The sequence below is a fragment of the Phacochoerus africanus genome, chromosome 4 (genome assembly GCF_016906955.1).
Source record: "Phacochoerus africanus isolate WHEZ1 chromosome 4, ROS_Pafr_v1, whole genome shotgun sequence".
NCBI lineage: Eukaryota > Metazoa > Chordata > Mammalia > Artiodactyla > Suidae > Phacochoerus > Phacochoerus africanus.
Window position 1 is genome coordinate 138,267,554 of NC_062547.1, and position 26,704 is coordinate 138,294,257.

Here is a 26,704-nt window from a genome sequence, read left to right on the forward strand (position 1 = left end):
CTTTGTTTTATGACTCTGGGTGCACGCAACCCTTTTAATTTTGTGTTTTGGATTCCAGCCATAGGAGGCCTCCTTTAATGTAGCAGATGGCTGGAGACTGGCACGCTGGGTTCCTCCTCTCGACAACAAGCAGCCTTCCCCAGAGAGGAATCTCCCAATTATGTTGCTCAGAAAAGAGAAGAGAAAAAATAGATAACTTAAAATAGACACATTAAATTTATATCACATGTAAAGTAACCACTGCTTTAGGCATCTGCAAACGTTTGGAGGTTGGGAAACCTTTTGAGACTCTGATGAAAGCTACAGATTTTCTGCAGAAAATTTGTACAGAGGTATATATACTGAAATGTGCATATTTATTCCACGGGACTCATGGAGTCTCTGATATGCATCCCTAAGCTTCAAGGAGTGTCTGGCAGCGAGATTCTTGTGCTTCCAGTGGAGGCTGCTGTTATTCTTATATTTTACTTTTCCTTTTTTTCAATACTTCAAGATGCTTAAGTTCTGTGAAAAGAAAAGTCTCTGTATTATTAAGGGATCACTTCACACCCAAACACTCACATTTTACTGGAAAAAAAAATCCTTTCAAATTTCAAAGTCACTTCAGTGTATTCTCCAGTTGGGATAGAACCTGGATTCATGCTGTTAAAAACTAATGTGAAATTTCTTTTGGAAATTGTTAGCATGGTGATTTTTTTTCCTCTCTGTGGGATTGTGGCGGATGTCTTTGCACACCATTTCTCTGGGACTTCACTCTTCTGAGAACTTTTCTCTGCATCCTGCACTGTCTCCAGTATTAAAGATTGGAGGTGGGGCTAGTTTGTCAACTGAAGGATGTAGACTTTTCAGAATCTGGAAGGGCAGGTGTATTGCTTCCTGGACACTATCTGGAGGAGTCACGCAAACTCAGACACATCTTTCTCTGATATCCACTTGCCATGAGCGTGTGCAGAAGTGAGAGATCTCTGGGGTGAGAGATCTACTAGGACCCTTTCTGGATCTCCATGATGTCATCCATTGATCCTTCTATGCTCAGTGACTCCTCTGAACATCACCCCACTCTTCCAGGTCTGCTGGGTGTGCACCAGTCATTTAGGGAGACTCTTCTGATACAGAAGATTCTTCCACAGCAGAATACAGAAGAAGACTCTGCTGTCAATTCCTCTACAGCAAAGGGTAGAATTGAGATACATATTAAATATGTAGGAACCAAACCCAATTTGCCTCAATTACCCTATATTTAAAAGTAAAAAGTTGGGAGTTCCCATCGTGGCGCAGTGGTTAATGAATCCCACTAGGAACCATGAGGTTGCGGGTTCGGTCCCTGCCCTTGCTCAGTGGGTTAACGATCCGGCGTTGCCGTGAGCTGTGGTGTAGGTTGCAGACGCGGCTTGGATCCTGCGTTGCTGTGGCTCTGGCGTAGGCCGGTGGCTGCAGCTCCGATTGGACCCCTAGCCTGGGAACCTCCATATGCTGAGGGAGCGGCCCAAGAAATAGCTAAAAAGACAAAAAAAAAAAAGTAAAAAGTTAAAAAAATAGGGAAAGACTGAGTTAGTCTTTCCAGGTCTTTTTGTTCCATAGACGCTCCCACATTTCCTGAAAATTACCTCCTTACTGAATCTGCAAAATTCAAGGTGGAAGTAGGTCATTGACCAAATACTTAGGCTGGGTCTTTACTTCAAATGAATAATTAACAGAGTTGTTGGAAAAATTTAAAGACAGGGCTCATTTTACCCTTAAACATTCACTTGGCTATAGGGGAACTGTTTGGAGCGCAAATCAGGGTTTCTGAACCCCATCACTGTTGGTATTTTGGACCAGATAATCCTTGGTAGAAGGAGGCTCTCCTGTGTATCATAGAATGTTTAGCAGCATCCTTGGCTTTGACCCAGCAGATGTCAGGAGCACCACCCTCCTAGATTTGACAACCAAGATTGTTTTCAAAGATTGTCAAATGTTTCCTGGAGCCCACGGTGACCTCTGTTTGAGAATCACTGGCCTAAATTGTCCAGAAACAGTATTCTCTAGAAGTAATATGTTTGACTTTTAATGCTGCTTCTGTTTGGTCTTTCTGGTCCATAAATGTTCAACTGAAAAAGCAGTTTATTTGGATGCCCTACTGACTATATCTACATGTTCAGATTGTCCTGTTCTACATTTGTTTTTAGATCCCATCTGATTGCCCCAAGCAGAGACTTCCTTATTCCATTCTTATGGCTCTGACAGGCATAGTCATTTGCTGTTAGATAATCTGTTTGACTCTATAGATCTTTAATGATCTGTCTGATTTTTTTATACCCTTTGAGGTCTGGGTAACATCTTGGTCCTTTGGGAGGAGTTTCCCTTCCTGTCTTCTATGCTATCATCTCTTCCAATTTAAGACCTAAGCTGAGCCCACACAGCAACTTGGAGACACTGGAGTCTCTAGTTGATCTGATCAGTAGTTCTGGAAACAAAACTATTGGCTTTGAGATTAACATGGGATTGTCAAAAGGAATCCTGTAATCACAAATTGTTATACATGTGTAGTGACTGCGAGACAGCAGACAGTTTGCTTTGGGAAGGACTTTGCTGGCTGTTGGAAGTGAGGAATAGCTGTAGCATAGAAAATATTTAAACCAAAGTATGTCTTATAATGTTCTCTGCACAGCTCTCTGCAAACAGCAGTTTCGGGGGGAAAAAAAAATGCATCCTCCAAGGCAGGGTTGTGGGCACTTCTGGGAGCTGTAAACCCTGGCAGGCTCCAGAAATATGTGCCTTCCAAGGGCTGGGAAGTTCTGAATTAACAACAAATAATCAGTGAGTGTGACAAAGAGTTAAGGTACACAGATTTTACTTTCACAAAGTTTATGATGTAGTAAAGAGTTTTAAGACGTGGACCTGAGATTGCAAACTAATGGCCAGCAGGCTAAATTGGGACCATGGATTTGTTTTACTTGGCTTGTACAGTGTTGGCCTCCTGAATGTCTAAGACAGAGAGAGACAAAGAGAGAAAGAATGAAAAAAGTTGCTAAACATATAAAACTGAGATTTTTTTGCATTAAAGTCCAGATTTCCAGCTGTTTTTGAAAAATCAGAAGATCTGCCAACCCTGGGTTCTTATTCTCACATTTCCCCATGGTGATTGTTAGCTGGGGTGAAATAGCAGCTGCCCCCTTTGAACAGAGCAGAGCCTCTCTGGTTTCCCACTCCCTTAGAGGCCTCTGTCCACGTCTGAGATGACTGCCTTGAATGTAGGGACTTTTCCATTGACTATATCTCTTCACTGTTGAAACCAACCACTGAAGCCTGGAGCAAGACAGCTGCTTCCCACTTGTTTCAGGTGAGATGACCTTGGGGCAGGCCACAGTGGTGGCCAAAGAGGCTACAGGAAATGGTCCGATTTGGGATATATTTGGAAGGTAGTATTAATAAGATTTCGCGACGGTTTGGTTTAGGGAATGAGAGGGAGGATTTGAAAATGACTCCAATTTTGATTTTGACTTAGATTGATTTGAGTTAACCCATAGCGGAATATGGAAAACCCGTATGGAAGTTTTCAAATAAAAACAAAATTGCTGAAAAGTTTTCTTCTTTCGTCGTCTCCAAAGTGGGTGCCTTAGAAGGTACCACTCTCGTTTTCTGGGACATGCTGACCCTTTGGAGGATGGGGGAGGGAGGGAGCTTTGAGAAGAGCCTCAGTATCTAAGAAAAGAGAATTAGGCTCTTGTTTGGGGAGATGGAGTGGAGCTCTATCAGTCTGTGGACGCCCTCTGCGCCCCTCGGTGTTCCCAGCTGTCCAGGACGGCCTCTCTTGCACTGCTGGGGTGTCAGTACGTGGACAGCCCTAGTTCGGGGAACTCCAAGGTCTGGCACTGCAAAAGGGGTGGAGGATGGTAGAGGCGCCAAGATTTCCACGTGGGAGGGGTTTTCAGGCCGCATCCAGTAAGAAGCTGTATCCAAGCAGCTTGTTTTGAACTTACTCTCTCCGCAGAAAGAGGACTCTCTGCCCTCAGATTTATATTTGTATTGCAAATCATTAAGCGGAGCTAAGGAGCATCTGAAGATGTTTTTATTTACACTTTATATGTGACTGAGAAAATCTTCAACCGCCCATGTCAAGGACAATTATTTTATTTTATTACAACGTGGGCTGACTTGGTTAATGGAGACTACTAGCGGTGGTGGGAACTAGCCGACTGCCACTCCTGGGCCTGGCCGTGGACACGGGAAGCCTCCACCAGAGCCGCAGATCGGAAGCCGGAGATCGCGGGCGCCGAGCCAAGCGCGGAGGCTTCCTCAGCCGCCGGAGCGAGACAGCCCTTCCCTCTGTCCCGCAGCGGTCACCCGGCCGCTTGCGCGCATGCGCCGAGCCCGCGGCGTCCTCCCCGGCTCCTTCCCTCCTTCATCCGGGTCCTGGGCGAGCGGGCGCCGTGCGCGTGTCCCGCGGCCGAGCTGCTAATAAAGTTGCGCTGAGGGAAAGCGCGGCGACGGCGCCGGGAGAGCGCGCGCCGCCGGCCCGTGAGTGAATGTGGGGCCCTGGGACGGGCGGGCGAGCGGGACCGGGGGCTGCAGGCTGTGCGGGGACGCGGCTCTGCCCTAGCGGCCGGACTCGGGCCGAGGCGGGGGCGTGCGGCCGCGGGCGGAGCGGAAACCAGCTGGGCCTGCGGGGCGGGAGGTAGGCCGAGCCCCGGCCTGCCCGGGTCCAGGCGGGCGCCCATGGTGCGGCTCGGCCGGCTGCGGAGGCCTGGCCTGCGGCCGGGGCCGTCCCGAGGCGGGGCAGAGGCTGGCCCTTGTCCCGACGCCGCCGTTACCGCCCGAACTGAGGCGGGAGGCGTTCGGGACGCTTCGCGGCGCTCCCCGGCCTCGCCTCGGTCCGGAGGAGCGGTTTGTTCTCCCTCTTCTAAGCGCCACCCTCAAACACACCCCTGGGAGGATGGCCGAGTTCGGCCGAGTAGCCGGGTCGGCCACCCTGCCAAGCAGCCCGGCGGCTCGATGAATCAATCCTTGCCGCCGTCGCTTTGTGTTTCAGCCCTTATCTTAAGGATCCACGCTTATCGGTGGGAATTACACCCTGGTTATTTGTGACCTGCCGCTGCACCCAGCTGGTGCTTCGACCTGGTTTGAGCCACTTGCCATGCCAGTTTTCATCCTGGCAGAGATTTCTTCTACTTCCTATCAGCTGCTGCAAGGCAAGCGACAGACAGTGACTGTTTGCCTACAGCCTCTTCCACCCCTGCCGGGGTCCTCCAGTCGAGTGTCAGGACTCAGATTCACGGTCGGGTCGGCTCCCCTCCCCCTCCCTCCCCCTCTTTGCTCTCTTCCCCTTTCAGCTGCTGTTATTACGTGGAGTTTGGAGCCTAAGCTTTGAAAACTCCCATGTGGCGCCTGTCTTAAGTCGGAGCATGCTCAGTAGCCCAAACAGATTTTGGTTGCAAAAAGAACTGGGGCGAGGATAGTCGGGTATTTTGGACGATTGCCCGCTTCCTAACAAAATGTTCCAGTTCTGGTTTGGATGGCATTGGAGAGTGGAGCTGTAGGCCAGCCTAGAGGTGAGGAATGCCTGAACACCCTGGGCCAGATCTCTATCTTGATTGTAGAGACATTGTTTCCTGACCAGCTGGAGGTCGGAGGGTGGGGTGGGGGGAGTTGGGGGGAGCATTCCTGGCTGCCTGTGCGTTTTTGTGGGTGTGGTACTAAGTGTATCTTGTTTACCTTATCTTTCTGTGGAAAAAGTTTTGAAGTCTCCTTAGGTTTGTCACATCATGCCTGTTGCCTAGCACCACCAGAAGTGTTCTTTTCCAGCAACAAAGACTGGATAGGTAGGAGGTTGTCGTAGGAGCCTTGGCCTCATAGAAGTTGAGAGGAAGGGGTTCTTGAGTTGCTGTTTTTTAAACTCTTTTTTCTATTCTTTTTTTTTTTTTTTTTAAACTGGAGTAGTTAAATATCCTTCAATTAGAGTACCCAACTTGCCCAGAGTGAATTAGTTTCCAATATGCAAGCTGAAAGGTTAAAAAACTTCATCCCCAGAGGTTAGTAACCTTCCAAGCAGTTTCACATGGCTCCTACATGCCAGTGTTGTGGGGGAGAGGATCTCTCTACATAGTGTGACAGTTTCACATTTTTTGATCCATATATTTTAATGAAATCATTGTGTTCCAGGTTAAGTAAATAAGGAATTATTTATAGATCTGAACACATTTTATGTCCCTTCTTTTACTGCTATTTTGGTTAAGTTTTTTCCCTTTAAGGTGAATCTGAGATTACAAGAATACAGAACAATTCTTAAGAAACAAGTTAACAAAGTGTAACCTTCATAAAGGTTGTATGTATATATTACCTTTAGATTTTTTTTTTTAAATGATTGTCTCCGTAGCGTCCTCCCTTCTTCCTTCTCTGCACTGCTGCTTTCTCAGTCAGTATGCCTTTGCTTTGCACATAGCTGCTTTTATCGCATAAACTTCAGCCAGTTATTTTTGTTAATAAAATCCATTCGTCATTTATGCTTCCATTCCTTTGAGATCACAGCTGAAATAGGCAATAAAAGTTAGATGAACCTTCCCAACTGACTTTCCTCTTAGATTTTAAATGCATCCATATGATGTCTATTTAAAATGAAGAAAAGAACAGGGATCTGGAAAAGAAAAGAATATTTTTGTAGGTTCTGTGCAGATGTGGTTATCTGCTTGTCTGGTTCATTGTGGTAGGCGCCACAAAAATGGGTAGATTGATACGTGTTGCATTTCTTTCCCCTCTGGCAAAGTGAGTTATTAATTTCAGTGAGAGGCAGTGGCAGAATGTTGTTACTAATGAGGTCTGAATCAGATTGTTGTTTACTGGTTATGTAACATGTTGCTGGAAGTATTATTAAAAGTTGCCTTCTGTAGCAAGGTAGAGGCAAGTCAATTCTGCTTACCCTCTTCCCTGGGTTTTAATTCTTGGCTGAACCTGAAGGCACATTAGGCTATAACCATAATTATACCTGGGCAGCCTGTCTGTTTCCTGTTTTCATCATGAACCCAAACATTATGATTTGCAGTGATGATCTTTTTTGTCCTTTGTGTTAAACAGAGGCAGTATGTTTTCTCTCAGTTCTGAAAACAGATTTGTAACTTGGTCAAATCAAAGATATTGGGGTCTTAGTGTTTTGAAGACTAGGCAGTAAAATAATACCAAATCATTTTTAATTTCTTAGTAACTTAAGTTGAGATACTGTCTTAAATAATCGATTTTGTACATACTGATTGTTGTTGTATGTAAATTTTATTATTACCAGTAGTTTGTAGGGTCTTTGAATTAAGAAAGCCCTTTTTGTTTATGACTTATCAGTGTTTATTATTACCAGATGTATATGTTGGTTTAGGCAGTGGGCCACACATTTGGGTGAGTTTCATGGCTGACTTGAGTACACTTTAGGATACAGCTGCCTTTATTGCTCTGGTTTATCAGTCTTCCCTGTTCTCTTTACTTCCAGAGGGTCAGTGTTCCTTCTTTCTCTTTTTCATGCTTCATATTAACCACAAAGAAGCCAAATAGGAGTTCCCATTGTTAAGGACCCGGCATTATCTCTGTGAGGATGCGGGTACCATTCCTGGCCTTGCTCAGTGGGTTAAGGATCTGGCATTGCCATGGCTGTGGCTTAGGCCCCAGCTGCAGCTCCGATTCGACCCCTCGCCAGAAACTTCCTTACGGTGCAGGTGAGGCCATAAAAAAAGAAAAAGAAGAAGCCAAAATAGTTTTGTTTCTTCAGACATTTTGGGTGTTTTATATCTTAAGGGTTTGCCAGTATGCTAATAAAGTCAAAGACATTGGAGATTTAGTTTTGTAAGGGAAGGTCTTACAAAAGGAACTCTTACAAGTAGCCTGAGGGATGAAAGCTCTACTAGTCTGAATATTTTGGAGAAAAGATTATTTGGGAGGATTGGACTGAAGAAGGCTGCACAGAGATAGGAGCTTTCCCCACCGCAGAAGATGATGAATGACCCTACAAAGCCTTTCCATGTCTTTTCATACCTTGTTTTTCTACTGCCATAGTTAATCAAATAAAGGTAATTGAAATTCTTAGGGCTGGGTTATTTAGTTCATTGCCATTACCCAGCAGTCTGAATCTGAGAAGTATGTTTACTAGTTCAAAGGTTAAGATATAAAATTCTTTTTGAGGAATGATTAAAATCTAGGTTGTTGTTAGGAGCAGCTGGTTTTTCAGTCTCATCTTCTGACAGCTTTTATTGTTCCACAGTTTTGAAAAGATGGGGGAATTACAGAGTTACTTGGTTTTTCATAAATAATCAACTAGTTCTGGGCTGTGCAGTTTTGATTTGTTCGTTTGTTTTGTGTAGCTAGACGTGGAGATTTTTAGCTCCTTTCTGGTAGAGAGATGGTTTCAGTGACTTTTCTTCTTGCTTTTACAGTATTCCTAACTTGGCTATGACAATATTTTAGAAGAAAGAATTTAGTAGTTTTGTGTGTGCAATAATACTATTATTGTAATTCACTTTGGGAAGCCAGAAGTGCATTTTGTAAACAGAGTTTGTTCTTGAACTCTTTGGTACAATAGTCTTCGTAAATTATATGTATAATTTATAGACTGGTATACTCTGGAAATTTGGAAATGGCTTTATCTGTTATGAGATTTTAACTGGATTTTTCTTTTTGGTTTTCGTGTATGTTGTTTTGTTATTACTGGAAGTAATAATAAAAAAAGAAAAATTAGTGTCACCTTTCCACCTTTCTCTGAGCATAGTAGCTGAGTCCTGCGAACAGTCTTACACTTTTCAAATTTAACTATGATCTCAGAATATGTCTGGTAGTTTCAAGGCAAGTTTTGTTTTGTTCACTTCTGTTTTCAAGATGTGTTAGGATCTGCTTAGCATCCTATCTGGTAGCCTGTATAACTTGAAATCTAGTTATTCTGGTTTCTGTGTTCCTAGGAGAAGGGGGCCCCTGCAGAAATTTTTCTTTCCTTTTAATCACATCTTTCTGCCCACTTCCATGAGTAGCCACTTAACTCACTGGCCATTTCCACTCTTTGGAGTTGCAAGTGTAAATTAAATAAATGATGACTAGAGCTGAAAAGGTACCAGAGCATGTATGTTCCCTTTCCTTCTAGGCAGGTGACTTGACCTCTGGGTGCACATAAGGTATCTGGAGAACACCTCCATAACACCTTGGAATATATACTGTGTACACGAGTTAGCATATTGTGCTTCAGAGACACGTTTTGTAAAGTAATGATTTGGTATCTGCCCTTGACGATTTTATAATTTAAAGGAAAGCACTATAAAGATTGGCCAGCTCTGTGTCTATTCCTGTATCTACACGCCTGTACAAGTGTACGCAGACACATCTGGTAGCAGTGTCGGAAATCTTGCAGGCTCTGTGGGGGTGAGTGATACATCTAGATCAGCCTCTGCTTAATTAGAGGACTTAGAGGAGCAGGTGAAATTTAAAGAGTGATTAAAAAACTGGGAAACAAAAGTCTGGATGTGGGAGATAAAAAAGTAGAGACTTGTGTGGGCACAGAAACTAGACAAGAGTATTCTGCTGTGAGAAGGGTCAGGGATCATGAGTTCAGCTCCTGAATGTCTTTGAAATCCACTGTGAGAACTTTGGATGTCTTTGGAAACTGGGAGCCACCATTGGGAAAGGTGGTGTTTTAAGTATTTCTCTAGGAAAATAATTTTGGTGCCCATGTGATTGTACTTCCTCTTCTTTGTAGATGTTGCCGTAAAGAGTAGGATTTGTGAATCTAGGAGAGCTTTGTGGCAAACTTGGTCTTGGTTTCTTTCTCTTCTCTGCTTGGTTTATAGAAATTGTACACCTAGATCTAGGATTGGTTTGACAGTAGTGGTAGGTCTGCTGTCTATTTTTGTGGATTCTTGGTGGCTATTGATGTTAGAACCACAGGGGTAAGACATTCTTAAAGCTTTACCACCCCCCCCCAAAAAAAGAAAAAGCTTTACCCCCACCAATCGCAAAAAAAAGAAAAAAAAAGTTATCCTTGGATGTATATAGGCAAATGACTTTCTTCCATTGGAGATGATTCCAAGGGTCTTGGTTCTCAAACCTGATCCAGGACTCTTACTGAAAGTGTATGAGGTAGGTCCCTACTCTGAAGCCTAATGAATCTGAATTTTGTGGGATGGTTATGAGGAATTTGTTTCTTTAAAGTCCCCATCTGGAATTCTTTTGTGTAGGTTTGGTTGATGATTGTGAGTTGTGACCCATATGCACACTTATTTGCCTAGGTTGATATGCTCAGATTTCCTTTTGGCTAACAAGTTTGGGTGAAATTTTTGGATTTTTTTTTCCCTTTTATTTTGCATTGAAGTGATTAGAGAGATATTTGAGCAGAAAGTGAAGGAGCTATTTCTAAGAATTTACCTCAGAAGCCTGAGCATGAGCAGTGTATTATTTAGTGTAGGTCTGTTGGGGGAAAGACTGTTGAGGGAGGTGTGTGTGTGTGTGTGTGTGTGTGTGTGTGTGTGTGTGTGTGTATTTGAGAATTGGCCAGGAGGTCCTACTCAAGTAGCTTGAAGTAAGAACAAGACTTTTGGTTTCTTGACAGTAATATAAATTCATTTGAATGAAAGCCTGGTGAAGTTTAACTTTTTATTTCTAGTTAATGTGTACAAAATGTAACTTCTGATTATCCCTTACTTTAGCCTTCAGCTTCAGCCTTGATGACAAATCCCATTCTTCCAGTAGCCCAGGCACACTCCCCATATCTCTTCCATTAGAAACTTGTTGTCTTCCAAAACATATGAAACTGTCTATTTCACACCATCCCACTGCTGTCACTGTGGTCTAAGCCATCATCATCCCTTACCTAAATTACTGCAACTCTGAAACGGTCTCCTTGCTTTTTACCCTTGCCCCCTGTCCCCCAACCCCCGTTATTCTCAACACATCAGTAAGAGATATATTTTTTTAATAATGTACGTCTGAAAATGTCATGTCTCCACTCAGAGCTCTCAGATGGCTCCACATTTCACTTCCATAAACAGAGCCCTTATCATATCCACCGACCGTGCCCAGTCTGGCTCTCTTGCCTGTTTGACCTCATTCCTTGTTTTGCCCTTCTTGTTCACTTATTCTCAGGCTTTATGGTCTGGCACTTCCTCGAGTGCTCCAGACATGCTTCCACCTCGGGATCTTCACATTGCCCGTTGCCTTTGCCTGAATGGTTTCCCCCTAGATGTCTGCCTGGCTCACTCTTAGTTCCTTAAAGTATTGATTCAGTTGGTGCCTTTGCTTGGAGGGTCAGCCCAGCCACTCTCTTTCAAGTTACAGCCCTCCTATCCACCATCCTCTGCTTTTTTTCTCCATAGCATTTTTCTCCTGGCTGACTATACCGTGTCAGTTGTTTACTGTATTTTGTCCGTCTCTCTGCACTGGAAAGATACATGAGGATCAGGATTTTGGTTCCCTTTATTCACTTTTATAGTCCCAACTCCTTGATAGTACAGGGAAGGAAATGAATGTAGTATTGGATTGGAGTTTGGGAAAAGCCTTCTTTATACAGAGTTCTGGGGTGATCAGGGAAGTTCTCTGGGATGCTAGCTAAAGCTGAAGCCTTCAGTGATGAGAGAGCTGAAAATCAGTGGTGGAGTTTGAGGAAAGTGGTGAGGCCGTGAGTGATATTCATGTACAGGAAGGTACAAAAGGTATTCCAGTACAGGAAGATAAATGCTTTTGAAAAATGAATTTTTAATAGTATTTGTTGGCAGAAAGTATTTGCCCCTAGTTTTCAGTTGCTTTTTCTTAAATTTGCATTACCCTAAATATATTCAAGAGAATTTTGAAACAAGAATGACTCTTATAAATCCTCTCTTTAGTAAGAATTTTAGTATAGTTGAGGTACCTCTGCACTTTGATTTTAAAATCTTTTTTTCTCTAAGCATATAAGAAATCCATGTGATTTTTTGTTTGTTTTTGGCTGTACCCGTGGCATGCAGAAGTTCCTGCGTCAGGCTTTGAACTCATGCCACAGCAGCAACCCAAGCCACAGCAATGACAAGGCTGGGTCCTTAACCTGCTGCACCACCAGGGGACTCTGGAAATCCATGTTTATTTTAAGAAGTACAGAATTGTATGAAGCAGAAAATAAAAAGTGCCCTGAGCCCCACCCCACCCCAGTGGCTAACGTCCTTTCAAAAGCTTTGTATTCATGTTCTGTTTCATTCATTAGACAAATATTTGTTGAGCACATGTATCACTGGGTTTATAGTGGTGAGCGAAAACAGATAGGGCTCCTCTCATTTATATTCTTGCCAGGTTGGACAGGTAAAGGTAAAAACATAGGTATGTTAAGTGTTGCAAAATAGAGGTATGTGATGCAGTAAGATTAAATCCCTGTTTTCTTTCTAGCTGTCTGAAATGACAAAACTCATCAATGAAAGAGTCATCTAGTTAGGTCTTCATAAGCCAGAGGTAAACTGTAAAAAAACAAGCTTAATAGCAGATAATGTGTTTGTAGTTATTTTCTTAAGTTCCTCCAAGTTGTGATGTAAGAAGTAGCATGCATTCCTTCTGCTCAGTTACTGGCCTTCTGTGCTTGCTGTATGTATTTTTCACTCTATGTTACCACCGCATTTCTGTTTGCTGGCATACGGATATCTAGAGTAAAACTTAGTGATGTGTTAAATAAACAGCATGGGAAGCTCTTCATAGCAACTTCTCTTTGTTTTTTTTTCGCCATTACCTTTTAAGATCTTTGAGATTACAGGTGTCTTTTAAGCCTCAGTTCCCAGCACAGAATATTCTTGGCTTATTAGGTACCCAATAAATTTGACGAAATCAAATTCAACTCTTGAACCTATCTATAAAACAGAAACAAACTCACAGAGAGGACAGAGTTGTGGTTGCCAAGGGGGATGGGGGAGGGAAAGGGATGGACTGGGAGTTTGTGGTTAGTAGATGCAAACTATTACATTTTGAATGGATAAGCAGTAAGGTCCTACTCTATAGCTTAGGGAATTGTATCCAGTCTCCTGGGATAGACCATGATGGAAAAGAATATAAAAAATAATGTATATTTGTGTGTGACTGAATCACTTTGCTGTCAAACAGAAATTGGCACAACTTGTAAATCAACTGTGCTTTAATGAAAAAAATAAAAATAATTAAAAAAGGCGAAAAACCATTTGGAGGGTCCCAGGCTAGGAATTGAATGGGAGCTGCAGCTGCTGGCCTACACCACAGCCACAAGCAACGCAGGATCCGAGCTGTGTCTGTGACCTATACCACAGCTCATGGCAGCGCTGGATCCTTTATCTACTAAGCGAGGCCAGGGATTGAACCCGATTCGTTATGGATACTAGTCAGGTTCATTACTGCTGAGCTACGACGGGAACTCCAAGTTATAAGCCCTCCACTTTTTGTCTTCACTAGTTGTTTGCAGTACAGCTGAATCTTTCTCAGCAATCTTATTCACAAGCATGTAATCTTTTTTCCTTTTTCCTCCCCTGTCTTCCAGTTATAGTGTCATAACTCCTCTTCCTTTCTGTTCTGTTTATAGTTCCCCTAAATAGATAGAAGTTTGAAAGTGATCACTTGATTTCATCATATTCACTCAGACTGAGGTATTGATGAGGATTGACTTACCTTAGATTATCCTGTGTAGTTCCTGATGGGACGTTAGTTTTGTGGGATTCTCTAGGTTTTTTTAGGCTAGAGATAGACATTCCCTGAAAGATATCTTGGACATTGTTCAGTTTAGTTTGTGGGTTTTGTTGTTATAGTATTAATGACTTTGTTAGCCCACTATGCATCGTTGTAAGACTTGGGTTTACAGGAAAAGGCTCAGTTTGATATTTAGCATTCAAAATGGTTGGTTTAGTTTGACTTCATTAAGAGCAAAAAAGAAAAACAATTTGTCCTCTATCCGTTATTATGCTCTTGAAATATGGCTCTAACATTTATAAATAATAACTGTTTTAAAGGAACTTCTTGTGGAGAATTATTGTAAAAGAAAATAACTCCATGATTTAAGTTCCTTGAAGTCTACTGATATTTTGGTTTTCTTAGGAACTAAACATATAATCTTTAAAGAATGATAAATGTCTTATTCCCAATGGTATGCTTTAGGATAACTTTAATGTGTTAGGTGGTCCAGGAGGAGGATGACAGAGACACAAATAGAATTTGCATAGAAGCCAGATTTTCATGTAGGACATTGTCTCACATATCTGGGCTGTCAAATGGCATCCTCTCCTCTACTCAGAAGAAAATTCAGAGATAAGCAAGCCCTAGAGCACAAGAAAATACCAAAGATACAAATACATACTTTGGGAGCTAGAAGAAAAGTTCATTCGGTGATTTATACATCACTAGGTAGTAGCCAGGCTTCTCCAAAATCAGCAGTGAGGAATGTGGGAGAAGCTGTAAGGAATGGAGAAAGGGGAGGCAAGAAAGGAGAAGAGTTGAAGGAATGAGAACAAGAGAGAAGAATAGTAGATGCTGGTGGGATGTGATAGAGAACATCAGAAAGGACTTTGGGAGAGGAGGAAAGAAAAAGCCGCCTTATTTCTTCTAAGATGTGCTCCCCCCCACACACACTTCATAACATCTCTGAAATTGGATGTGTCCTAAAGCTGATGGCATCTGAATATTGGTTTTGGCCAGGTGGCAGTTTTGATGTTGTTGTCATTTGCATGTGCACAAACTCTGCCTGTGCTGTTTTTTGTTACTGTCAACTCTTTGATTTACACTCTATGGGAAGATCAAGCACTAGTTTCAAAATTTGGCAGGATGGGTGTCAGTAGCTTGAACAAAATTCTGGAGTTGTACTGGAACATTCTTCAGACCTATAGTCTTGATGGCAGAAGGATGATATTATGAAGAAAAAAATCTAAGTGATGAGAAAGCATGGTGTGATAGTTTAATTTGCAGTTATTTCTTCCTTCAAGGTTCATAAAATAATAGTACTTCGAAAGTACATGGTTTTATGTATTTGATGAAATAAAGTAGCCCAGCTATATATTTAAAATCCTCAGCCTGATATAAAAAAATTTCATGATTATTACAATATTAATTTTAGTTTCCCTTTACAAACTATGTATGTACTGTGTAAGGCATTGACTTAAGTGTTTATCTCATTTAATTCTCAGAACTGATTATACAAAACAGGAAAAGTGGAGATTTAGGTATAAGTGTTAGACCCAGACCCAGAATTTGAACTCTAGTCATTAGACTAACATCTGGTGATTTTGTGTGTTATGATACAAATATTAATATCCTGTGTAGATTAGCCTTATTGTCTATTTCTAGCCAGGTTTCTTGTTCTACCACCTGTGTTCTAGCAAGCTGAACTGTTGTATTTCCCCATTCTGGTAGTTAAAAACTCTGATTTTGTGTCTTTGCTCAGAAGAGCTTTTATGCCTAAGATACAGCTACTTCATGTTGTTTGTTTCCCTCCGCTCCCTTCCCCAAAGGGCCGTTCCCTGAATTTCTTTTAGCATCCTGTCCACTATAGGGCATTTGCCATTCTTCATGGTGTACTACAGATGGGAATGGGCACATCTTAGTTATTTATTAGTTTGTAATTCTTTAAAGTTAAGGCATGGATTTGATTTATCTTTTAACCCTTTAGAATCTAGTTTAGTGAGCCTTTTTAGGTTCTCTTGGTAAATATGTGTTGTATAAATAAGAGTGTAAGTCTGAGATTAAGTTTAGCACTAGTTGTGTATATTTGTGCCTTGTAGATCCTGAAAGCATCATAGAAAGGGAGTACAGAGGACCAAATCTAACTGCCAGCAGTCTGTAACCTCTAGAGACTGAAGTTACTGAATAGCGCCTTTTTGGACTTTTCTCGATTCCTAGGGTAAGTTTAGGGATAATATAGAGAGTATAGTAGATGATGGTGGACATCATCAGCTGACTGAATTGAGCAGGGCTGTTCCTAGTGTTTCTAAGTTAATGTTCTTTAGTGAAAAGGTGAAGTGCATGTGCAAGATCGATCCAGCTTTTCAATAACAGGTTTAAAATGAATCCTTTTGGTTGCTAGAAAACCTAATCACATTCTAATTTTCAAAGTATTTCAAGTTCACTTGGGGCTCGTATTGCATATGCTAATATAAGCAAATCATAAAGTTATTTGCTCTTTTTTTGTATACATGATGAAAAACTCTTTCATAATGGAGGATTTATGTGAGGATAGTAAAAGGACTTATGTGAGGATACTAAAATAAATCTATTGCTCTATCTATCCCAGGCACTCTGATACTTTTACTTCAATTTGTGGACAGTGTGTTACTCTAAGTATGATACATTATACAGAAAAGAGAACAGGAGAAAATTGATCTACACATGGGTACCATAAAATGGTTTCAGTCTTAGTATAACAGTCTCATTGAGAAATCTACATGTTAAATATTAAGAAAGTGGATGTGTGAAATACCTTTGGGAATATTCTCTTTCTTTCTTTCTTTTTTTTTGCTTTTTAGGGCCTCACCTGTGGCATACAGAAGTTCCCACGCTAGGGGTTGAATTGGAGCTTCACCTGCTAGCCTTTGCCACAGCCACAGCAATACCAGAAGCCGAGCTGCGTCTGCAACCTACCCTGCAGCTCATGGCAATGCTGGATCCTTAACGCTCTGAGCAGAACCAGGAATCGAACCTGAATCTGCTGAGCCACAACGGGAGTTCCCCCGTTGGGCGTATTCTTCTGGTGTTAAATGGAAAGTGCAGAATACCACGTAGTGTTGTGTTATGCCCTCAATCATGGCCAGAGGTTGGGGAGACTATATATATGTAGAGAAAAAAATATTAGGAATTAATAGTCCAAATATTAATGAAGTAGTTATGGGTAAGAGTATTTTATAATTAGAAATTTCATATTTAGAAAAAATGTTTTTTAAAAACTGGTGCATTGTTTCATCATTTCTGAGATAATTGTGTTGTTGTGATGAGTGTGGCAAAAACGTCGTAAGGATAATTTAAAAGTCTTTGAAGTAAGGCTTCCATAATAAATGTAAATTTTATGCAATAGTAGCAAATACTACTGCTGTCAGACCTACGGACTGACTGAACTTAACTGAGAGAAGAGTGAGTTAGATACAGAAGTTGATGAGATGTGTTAAGTGGTATAAAAATCAGTTTAAAAATGAACACATTGACTGGATTACCCTTGGTCTCTGAAGCAGTGTGTTCTTTTTTGATAGCATATAGTGGTTTGAATATATTGGAGAAGTCAGAGAGGTATGGAAGATAAGAGGGAAGATCTTTAAGGGAAGAAAACTCCTTCCCAGGAGGCTTTATTTTTAGGAGGTAGTGTGTGCAGTGGCTAGGAGGGTGGGTTTTGGAGCTGGGCTGCCAGCCTTCCATTCCCAGCTTTATTTCTTCCTGTTTATATAAATAAAAAAGTTACATCTAATTTCCTTTCACTTATTTTCTTATCTGCTGAATGACAATTACGGAATTTGCCTTATGTGACAAATGTTTTGAGATTTTAATGATTTTGGGTTTATAGATTCTTGATAGTGCTTACCATAGTGAATGTTCAATAAATGTTAGTGGTATTATTCTTGTGGGAATATTATCATCCTCTTTAGCAATTGTTTTTGCAAAAAGAAAGCTGTTCAAATTCTTGAAATAGCAATATACTTTCAAGAAAGTTAAATGTCCAAAAGCCTCCTTTTATAGGTAACTTTTTTAAGCTCACTCATTCACTTCAGTTTTTTTTCTGTCAGTAGCAATGCAGCCCATTATCTACACTTGCTGTAGAGGATTTCTAGCAGACACAATACAGAGGTTCATAATAATAAGTCATTAAGAAAAACTCATGCTGTGTTTAGTTTTTTGTGAACCAGTGATAATTGGTTCAGGAAAAAGCCCATTTAAAATGAAACCACTTAAAATGCAGACCAGTATTTCATACCAAATTGTGAATAAAATGTCTGATTGGGACTTCATCTTGAAAAATTAAAATTTTGGAAAAACATCGGGTTATACTTGTGAATATGCATTAAATCTTACAGTGAGCAAAGACTGAATTGAGTGTAGTTGGTAGGCTTAATTTTTCTCACAAAATAACTTAGTAGCATGATATGACATCCTTCATATTTGACATTTGTACTGCTAGTATGAAGAGGATTTTTTGTGTGAAAATATTCATAAAAATGTACATATTGATTTTCCCAAGGACCTCTGTTAATCCTTTGATAGTCAAGTTACTATTTCTCTACAGAGAATAGGCTTGCTTACTGATTACTATAAAAGTGGTTAATTCCCATACTCAGTGTTCATCATCAATGCAGACCCACTACAGGAATACCATCTATCTAGTCCCTAATGCATTATTCCTGTGGGTCTCACAGGCAAAGGGAACTGTACATCTGATGCTTATGTCACTTACTGTGCCATGATTAATAAAGTCCTTTGTCTCTGACCCAGGAGTCTCATGTTCTTTGTCAGTATCCATGAGGCAGTACCAGACTAACTTATTTGTTTATGGGTGGAAGGGTAAAATTAAATTCAGACCTTGCATCATTAGCTGTCATTTTCGTAAACTTTATGAAATGGTACAGTTTTTGCAAATTGTACGTTTCACTCATAGTTTAGAAGCTCTTGTAGTGAGGGAGAGGCTAGTGAACAAGAACTAATTGTAAGTGATCCCTACAATCATCAGTTTTTAAAAGATTTTAAAAATTGAAGTATATCCTAAAGTGGACAAATCTAATGTGGATAGCTCAGTGAACTTTTACATATGAATACATGTATGCCACCATCACCCAGATGGAGATATAGAAGTTTCCTAGCTCTTTAGAAGGCTTTGTCTTGTCCCCTCTTAGTAGGATCCTTGCCTCTGGTGCCAGAGGTTAATTTTGCCTATTTTTGTATATCCTATAGATGGAATGATATTATTTGTAATCTTTTGTATCTGACTTCTTCACTATTATATCAATGAGATTCATTCATGTTTTACAAGTGTTTGTTCTGTTTCATTGCTGTAAAGTGTTCCGTTGTATGAATTTATTACTGTGATTTATTTACTCTATTATTGATGGATATTTGGGTTATTTCCAGTTTGGGACTGACTGTTACAAATAAAGTTGCTGTGAACATGTGCTTGCCTTTTGGTTGACGGAGTACTTGTTTCTCTTGTTCTCTTGGATATACACCTAGGAATGAAATGGCCTGGTCATATAGGGGTCTATGTTTAGCATTAGTAGATGTTGTCCAACAATTTTCCACGGTGACTGGGTTAATTTATATTCTTGCTCGCAAGAGTACGTAAGAGTACCAGTTGTGATTGTCACAAACATCTGTTCTCTCTCTCTCTCTCTTTAAAGTCTGGCTATCCTGGGAGATTGTAATAATATTTCACTGTTTTTAAAAATTTCTTTGATAACTAATGATGTCAAGCCCATTTTACCATCTCATGGCTATTTTGATATCTTTTGTGAAGTGCCTGATCAGGTCTTTTACTTCCTAGTGAATTTTTACGATCACTTTTGCTCCCTTTTTTAACTTTATGAGTTGGAACTTAGATAACAAGTACTTGGATTACTTGCACATACCATTTATGCAGTTTGGAAAGTCATAAAACATTTTTAGAAGGAATGTCATTAAACATGTTTGAAGTTTTTAATCATTCTTTATTTAAAGCAGTGAGTGCAAAGTTTGTGCCTTCCCCTTTACCAGTGCTAGAAATTCATGTGTGAATGGCACATTTCAGTTTATAAAACTGTATTATGTTTTCAGTCTTTAGACACACATTATTTATTACTTCAACGTTTTAATGATGTAGGAACCATCATCTCTGTTTTATAGAAGGAAGAATGATACCTGGTCACATACCTAGTAAAGGACAGAATCGGATTCTCTTCTGTTTTCATTATAATACGTGAAAAATGAAAAATAGTGAATGTTTTGAGTTCTGAAACACATAGAAAAGTAGAGAAAATAGTATATCTCATGATTTTTCAAATTTTCTTCCAATGTAGTTTTAAACGGAACACAGCTAAGACTTTTCCATTATTTCTTCTACCTTCTTTCCTTTTTTCACCAGAGGTAATCAGTAGTCAGTACCCTGAGGTTGTCATGCATCATTTTCTTGCATACTTTTATTCTCTTACTGTATACTGTATCTCTGCATATCCATACATAACATTTTTTTTTGTTTAAAATTGTATGCAGTTGCTTTTATAAAGGTATGTATGTTTTTATAAATTGCCTTTAAAAAAATTCATTTAATAAATAGGCCCTGTTCTAGGTTCAGGGGAATATGATGGCTAAGGAAGACAAGGCTAGTACCTGCCTACTAATAAATTTCTGTGGGGAAGAGACATGTAGTTAATAAATAAAATGGGTATAACATCAGATTATTATAAATGTCATGAAAGAAAATTGAGCAGAATCAGGGGATAGAGAATGATGTAGGATGTATGCTATTTTAGTTAAAGTGGTCAGGGCCATCTTTTTTCAGGAAGTGACATTTGAGCAGCTGAGTGAACTGAGAGAGTAAAAGGAGAGGAGATTTCCACAGGAGGGAATGAATATCAGGTGTAATGGCCTTGAGGTAAAAATGACTGGAGCATTTGAGAAATGGAAAGACTTCAGGTGTGGTTAAGTGAAAAGTTAGCTAGGAGAATGCTAAGAAATGAGTTTAGAGGAAAAGCCAAAAGGCTGTATCATGTAGGTCCTATAAAGTAATGTGAAAAAATTTAGATACCGAGTGTAATGGGAAGCTGCTGTATGACTTTTGATCAGAGAAGTGACACAGTTGATGTACTTTTAAGATTACTTTTACACTGGAATAAGACTGTGGAAGCTCTTTCTAGAGAGATAGGGAAAAATCTTGAAGATATGTTGTTTATACCTTTTTCTATACCTTGGTTTTCTTCACTATTTATGTTAAAAAGATTGATTATACATCTTACATATATTTCTATATAGATTATAAGTATAAATGATATATATATATATTTGTATTTTTTCTGCGAAGTCATGAATGACAAATACAAGAGGGGTTATCTGTGAGAACGGGTGCTGAAGATGGGGAGAAGAAGATGAAGGGAGCTGATCACTCTATTTTTTATATGGCAGGAAAATATTTTGAAATCATAACACCTGTGTGTATACATCTTAAATATTCACCCGGCCAAAATTTCACAAGCTGATTCTCTCATAAAATTACCCAGAACAAGATTAAGAACTTCAGGATGGCAGAAACCCTCAGGTTCCCTTCTAGTCAGTCCGCCGACCCTTCCCTTCAAAGGGTAACCACAGTCTGACTCCTAATAGCCTGCGTTAGTGTCACCTGCTTTTTGTCCTAGCACTCTTCACTCCATTCTATTCACTGTCATTTGTTTTACATAATCATTATTTTTGTCTTAGCGTTAGGCCTTTGTTAAAAGGTTAAAACAGTACAGAAGCATGTAGAACAGATCGTGCAGGACCCCTTCTGCTGCCTGTCTTCCATTCCTTGCCTCTCCCCAGAGTAACTGCAAAGAATAGGATGCGGTCTTTTAGCCCTTGTTCTGGAGTTATATACACAAAGATCTTTTCTCGTTTCTCTTGTTTCTGCATACTATAGTTAGTATTTAATAATAATAATAGTGATACTAGCTTAGTAGTTAACATTTATGATGCACTTTCTGGTGGTTAACTGCTAATCTGGTATCTGGTCTTCAAGCTCCTCCCCTTTTGGCTCTCCCTTCTTCAGCACACCATTGCTCCTACTCTCTCTCTCTCTCTCTCTCTCTCTCTCTCTCTCTCTCTCTCTCTCTCTCTCTCTCTCTCTCTCTCTCTCTCTCTCCCTCGTACACATGCACTGCTCTGTCAAGCCTCTGTTACATTCCGAATACATCTGGTCAGCCAGGCCTATCTCCTCTCTATCCTAGGAAATTCTCTCTTCATGTCTACCCGTGTAGTTTTTCGTTTGTGTCCCTTTTCCTTTGAAATTTCACTTGTCTCAGACAACCAAACCATGCCTTTACTTCCTCTCCCCAGATGGCTCTTATCCTGTACCTTTAATGTAGCTACATCTGAAGTGACCCTTTCTTACAATGTGTTAACTCATAACACTTTACATTTTATGACCTGTTGCTGACAATTGTGCTTTAATTCTCTTGTTATATTTCTTTGGTTTAATGTCAGCAGTTTTGTTTACCCGGTGAAAATTATCCCGTGTGGGGTTGGGGAAGACATCCTGCGTAGAGTTGGGTGTATCCATCCGGACATAAAGAGTGTATCTTTACTTTCCCACTCCCTTCCTCCCACGGGTCCACCATCACAGTCTGGGTAGCCACTACTGAGCCTCTGAGCATGTCTCTGACTTTCTAGTGGCAGCAGGGTGCTGGGAATTTGAATTGAGTTGAAATAGACATAGGTTCTTCTTTGCAGGCTGTGTGGTCTGCCCTTGCAGGTAAGGAGAAGTCAGTCTAATTGAAGATTGTGTCATGACTAGTGACAGGTGCTGAGAGGTTATGATACAGGTTTTTTTGGGTCTGACGTGCAGTGTGAATAAATCCTTGCAGCTCTGGAGTTCCCGTTGTGGCACAGTGGACACGAATCTGACTAGTAAGTATGAGGTTGAAGGTTTGATCCCTGGCCTCGCTCAGTGGGTTAAGGATCCAGCATTGCCATGAACTGTGGTGTAGGTCACAGATGCAGCTCGGCTCCCACGTTGCTGTGGCTCTGGCGCAGGCCGGCGGCTACAGCTCCTATTAGACCCCTAGCCTGGGAACCTCCATATTCTGCGGGAAGCGGCCCTAGAAAAGGCAAAAAGACAAAAAAAAAAAAAAGAAGAAGAAGAAGAAGGAGAAGACGACACTTTTTTCAGTGCAGCAGGAAAGGGGACACTCGTTCAGAGCACCGTGGCGTCTCTGCGTCGAGAAGGCAGAGATAGATGTTCAAGAAGAATAACTAGAATGTACATAGGATTCTATTTACGTGATTTGGGGGAAAGGCAAAAACCAAAGGGACAGATAGTAGATCAGTGATTAAATGAGGGTGAGAAGAAGGGTATTCTGCCAGGGGGCACAGTGAGTAATGTCCTGGAGGTGCCAGCTCACAGGATCCCAATCTGCATCTCTCCTCCCAAGGCTACACTGAGCTGTGCCATGCTAGTGTCTTGGAATCAGCCAGATGGGAGTATTTACATCAGGGAAGTTGGCAGGCACTATCATCAGGATTTGGTTGTGTCTTTTTTTTTTTTTTTTGCTTTTTAGGGCTGCACCCACAGCATGTGGAGGTCCACAGGCTAGGGGTCCACTCGGAGCTATAGCGGCCGGCCTCCGCCACAGCCACAGCAATGCTAGATCTGAGTTGTGTCTGCAACCTACAGCACAGCTCACATCAATGCTGGATCCTTAACCCACTGAGTGAGGCCAGGGATTGAACCCACATCCACTTGGATCCTAGTCAGGTTTGTTAACTGCTGAGCCAAGACGGAACTCCTGTCATTTGTTTTTGAGAGATGGTTTACCAGAATACTTCACCGGGCAAAAGGGATTTTCTGGGACATCTTTTGTTACTGACATCCTTTTTCCAGACATTACTCCTCCTAGGTCACTGGCTCCTTATTGTTTGTAGCTGGCTATGTAGTGACAATAGTGGTAGCCACTGACTTTGAGTTGCAGGACAGCTCACTCTTACTGGTGGAGTGCCAGTGCGTATCGCCTTCCTCTTGTCACCATCGCCAAGAGCTTCTTCAGGGTGTAAGGTGGGGGTCAGATTCATTAACTTTTCGTACTTAAAATATCAGAGAAGGCAATAGGTTTATGAAATTATTAACTATCCTTTTGGGGGTTAAACTTTTGAATTCATTCTCTTTAAATCTATCATTCTTTATTTTAAAAGTAGATACTTCCCATTTAAGTGTGTTAGGATTTATTTGAGGGTTTTGTGCATCTTATGAAAACTTTTAATAAAATTTACATCTGATAATGTGGCTTGAATAGTACCATGACTTCTGCCCAAACCTTATAACTCTGCGATGTGTTTTAAAGAAAATAATGACCCTAGCTAGATTTCTCTTAAGACTTTTGTTGAAATCAGGACAATATCATGTTCAAAACTGGCATAGCACATAAACATGGATTTCAATAAAGTACTTCAGAGTTAAACTTTAGATTTGGGGGCTTCTGATTGAAGGAAATGAGTTTTGTGGAGACAATACATAGAAAGTAGAGCACCCTGTTTTGCTTTTGGTTACATTTGGCGTTGACATTGCATCATTTGTTCATGTGATGAAGAAGGAAATGAGTGGTCACAGGACTTAGAGAAAATTGTCCTTCTAGGTTTAGGTGTTTTTTTTTTTGTTTGTTTGTTTAGCTTTGTAATCTTTTTCTGCTCTTATTTAAAAAAATAACATGTTTTTCCAATTATGTTGATTTAAATGTATGTTAATTGAATTCATTTAAATTAAGGATATTATCCTTTCCCCCTTTCTCTTTCAGGACTTGAACCAATGAAAGAAGCTTATGGCCCTGAGGAAGATACATGTCACTCCTCCCTTTTAATTGGCGCTTTTGCTTAGGACCTGTACATGCCTTTTCACCGGTGATCTGTTGCTTCAGTAGCCACTGACTTTGAGTTGCAGGACGATCTCTGAAGATTTTTATCAAATGACGTCAATGGCCAGCTTGTTTTCTTTTACTAGTCCAGCAGTAAAGCGGTTGTTGGGCTGGAAGCAAGGTGATGAAGAAGAGAAATGGGCAGAAAAGGCAGTCGATGCTTTGGTGAAAAAGCTAAAAAAGAAAAAGGGTGCCATGGAGGAACTGGAAAAAGCCTTGAGCAGCCCAGGACAGCCGAGCAAATGTGTCACTATTCCCAGATCTTTAGACGGACGCCTGCAGGTTTCTCACAGAAAAGGCTTACCCCATGTTATATATTGTCGTGTTTGGCGCTGGCCTGATTTGCAGAGTCATCATGAGCTAAAGCCATTGGATATTTGTGAATTTCCTTTTGGATCTAAGCAAAAAGAAGTTTGTATCAACCCATACCACTATAAGAGAGTGGAGAGTCCAGGTAGGTTTTTACTCCCCTGGGAAGAATCATAAAAACCTCTCTCATAATTTGCACTTGACTGAATTCAGTAATTGAAAGGTAATTTTAGCCTCATGTTTCCTTCTTAAAGTTTTAATCTTGAGGCGTTCCCACCATGGCTCAGCAGAAATGAATCTGACTAATATCCATGATGCAGGTTCATTTCCTGCACGGGTTAAGGATCCGGCGTTGCCATGAGCTGTGGGGTAGGTTGCAGACACGTCCCGGATCTGACGTTGCTGTGGCTGTGGTGTAGGCCAGCAGCTACAGCTCCAGTTAGACCCCTTGCCTGGGAACTTTGATATGCCACAGGTACAGCCGTTAAAAAAAAAAAAAAAAAAAAAGATTTTAATCTTGAGAGGAATACTGGATTTTGAATTTAGCTTAATATATGTGGCTCCCAAGAGGCTTGTTCTAATTCACTGTTGACTGTAAGCAGTCAGTCATACGTACACTCTGCCATTTGTCTATTTTACCTAAGGCTCAGGGTGCACGTGTGTACTATGTCCCATTCCTTTTTGTAGGTTCACAAACTTTGTTTCTATAATTATTGCCTCTCTGCCCAGCATTGTACTTTCTCTCTCTGTTAGACTTTTTCTGAGAGCATACGAGCATGTCATGATACTGCCCAACTTCAAATAAAAGTTAAAGAATTTTTGTCTCGACCTCATTCGCATAGCCCCCCTCTGGTCTACTGTGCCGTTTCCTCTAGTCCTTTTGTAGGAGTCTGCATCTCTATTACCTCGCATCACTTTCTGCCAGTTCTTTCTTGACACCCCTGCACTTAGTCTTTCTTCCGTACCATTTGACTTGTCAGATTCATTAATAACTACGTTCTTACAGATGGAAAGCTCATTCATTTCCGTCCTCATCATACTTTCCCTCTCAACATCATTTGATAGAGTTGCTCTCCTTCTCTCCCACTCAAAACTTTTATTTTGGCTTCTGAAACACTGCACTCTGCGGGTTCTACCTTGCTGGCTGTTTTGCTTAGTCTCTTTGTTGGCTTATTTTCTTGTTTTCACAAGATTCAGTCCCTGGACCTCTGTTTTCCCTCTGTGTACTCTCATGCTGCCACATATCTTAAAACCGTCTATAAGCTCTTGCTTATATTTTGAACTCCAGAGTCAGCTTCTCCTTTGAGTTTCAGTCTTCTGTATCCAGTTGCCTACTTAACATCTTCCCCCAAATGCCTAACAAACATATCATGTTTAATATGCCTAAATAGGATTTTTTTTTTTCCCACCACGTCACTTTTTTCCTCCAGTTTTTCCCTATTGAAGTAAATGGCACTAGCATTCGTGTAACTGCTCCCTAGAAGTTACTTTTTCTCTCTGGTTTTTGAGCTATGAGCAAATGCTGTTTGCCGTTCCTTCAGAATATATCTTGATGATAGCGCCTCTCACCGTCTCTAACACTGCAACTCTAGTACAGACCGTCCTCATCTTTCACCTTAAGTAGTCTCCTGGTTGGTTGCTGCTGTTTCCTTTCCCCCCCACCCATTCTGTTTTCTGTTCTGGCAGGCAGAGTGGTCTTTAGAAAATATGTATCAAGTCATGTCAGTCCCTGCCCAAAACACTTTAAAGCCTTTCTGTCACCCTTAGAACAGATTTCTACAAGGTCCTCCGCGACCTATCCTCAGACATCCTCCACTCCTTACACTTGCCATACTCCTGCATCTAGGAGTTGTTTTTGTTTGTTTGTTTGTTTTTGTCCTGTTTCTTCTACTTAG

General features: G+C 40.8%; 1 protein-coding gene across 3 annotated transcripts in view; it reads left to right on the top strand.

The window, feature by feature from the left end:
* Positions 1–4,022: 4,022 nt before the first annotated feature.
* Positions 4,023–26,704, top strand: part of SMAD5 (SMAD family member 5) — a 55,928-nt gene continuing 33,246 nt past the window's right edge. For 2 of the 3 annotated variants that reach the window (XM_047778687.1, XM_047778689.1), the window contains exons 1-2: positions 4,023–4,500; positions 24,384–24,954. In XM_047778687.1, the coding sequence (XP_047634643.1) occupies positions 24,552–24,954 (403 nt within the window). In that variant the 5' untranslated portion in view covers positions 4,023–4,500; positions 24,384–24,551. Of the gene's footprint in view, positions 4,501–4,597; positions 5,532–24,383; positions 24,955–26,704 lie in introns of those variants that run through there. The other variant, XM_047778688.1, reaches the window with a different exon arrangement.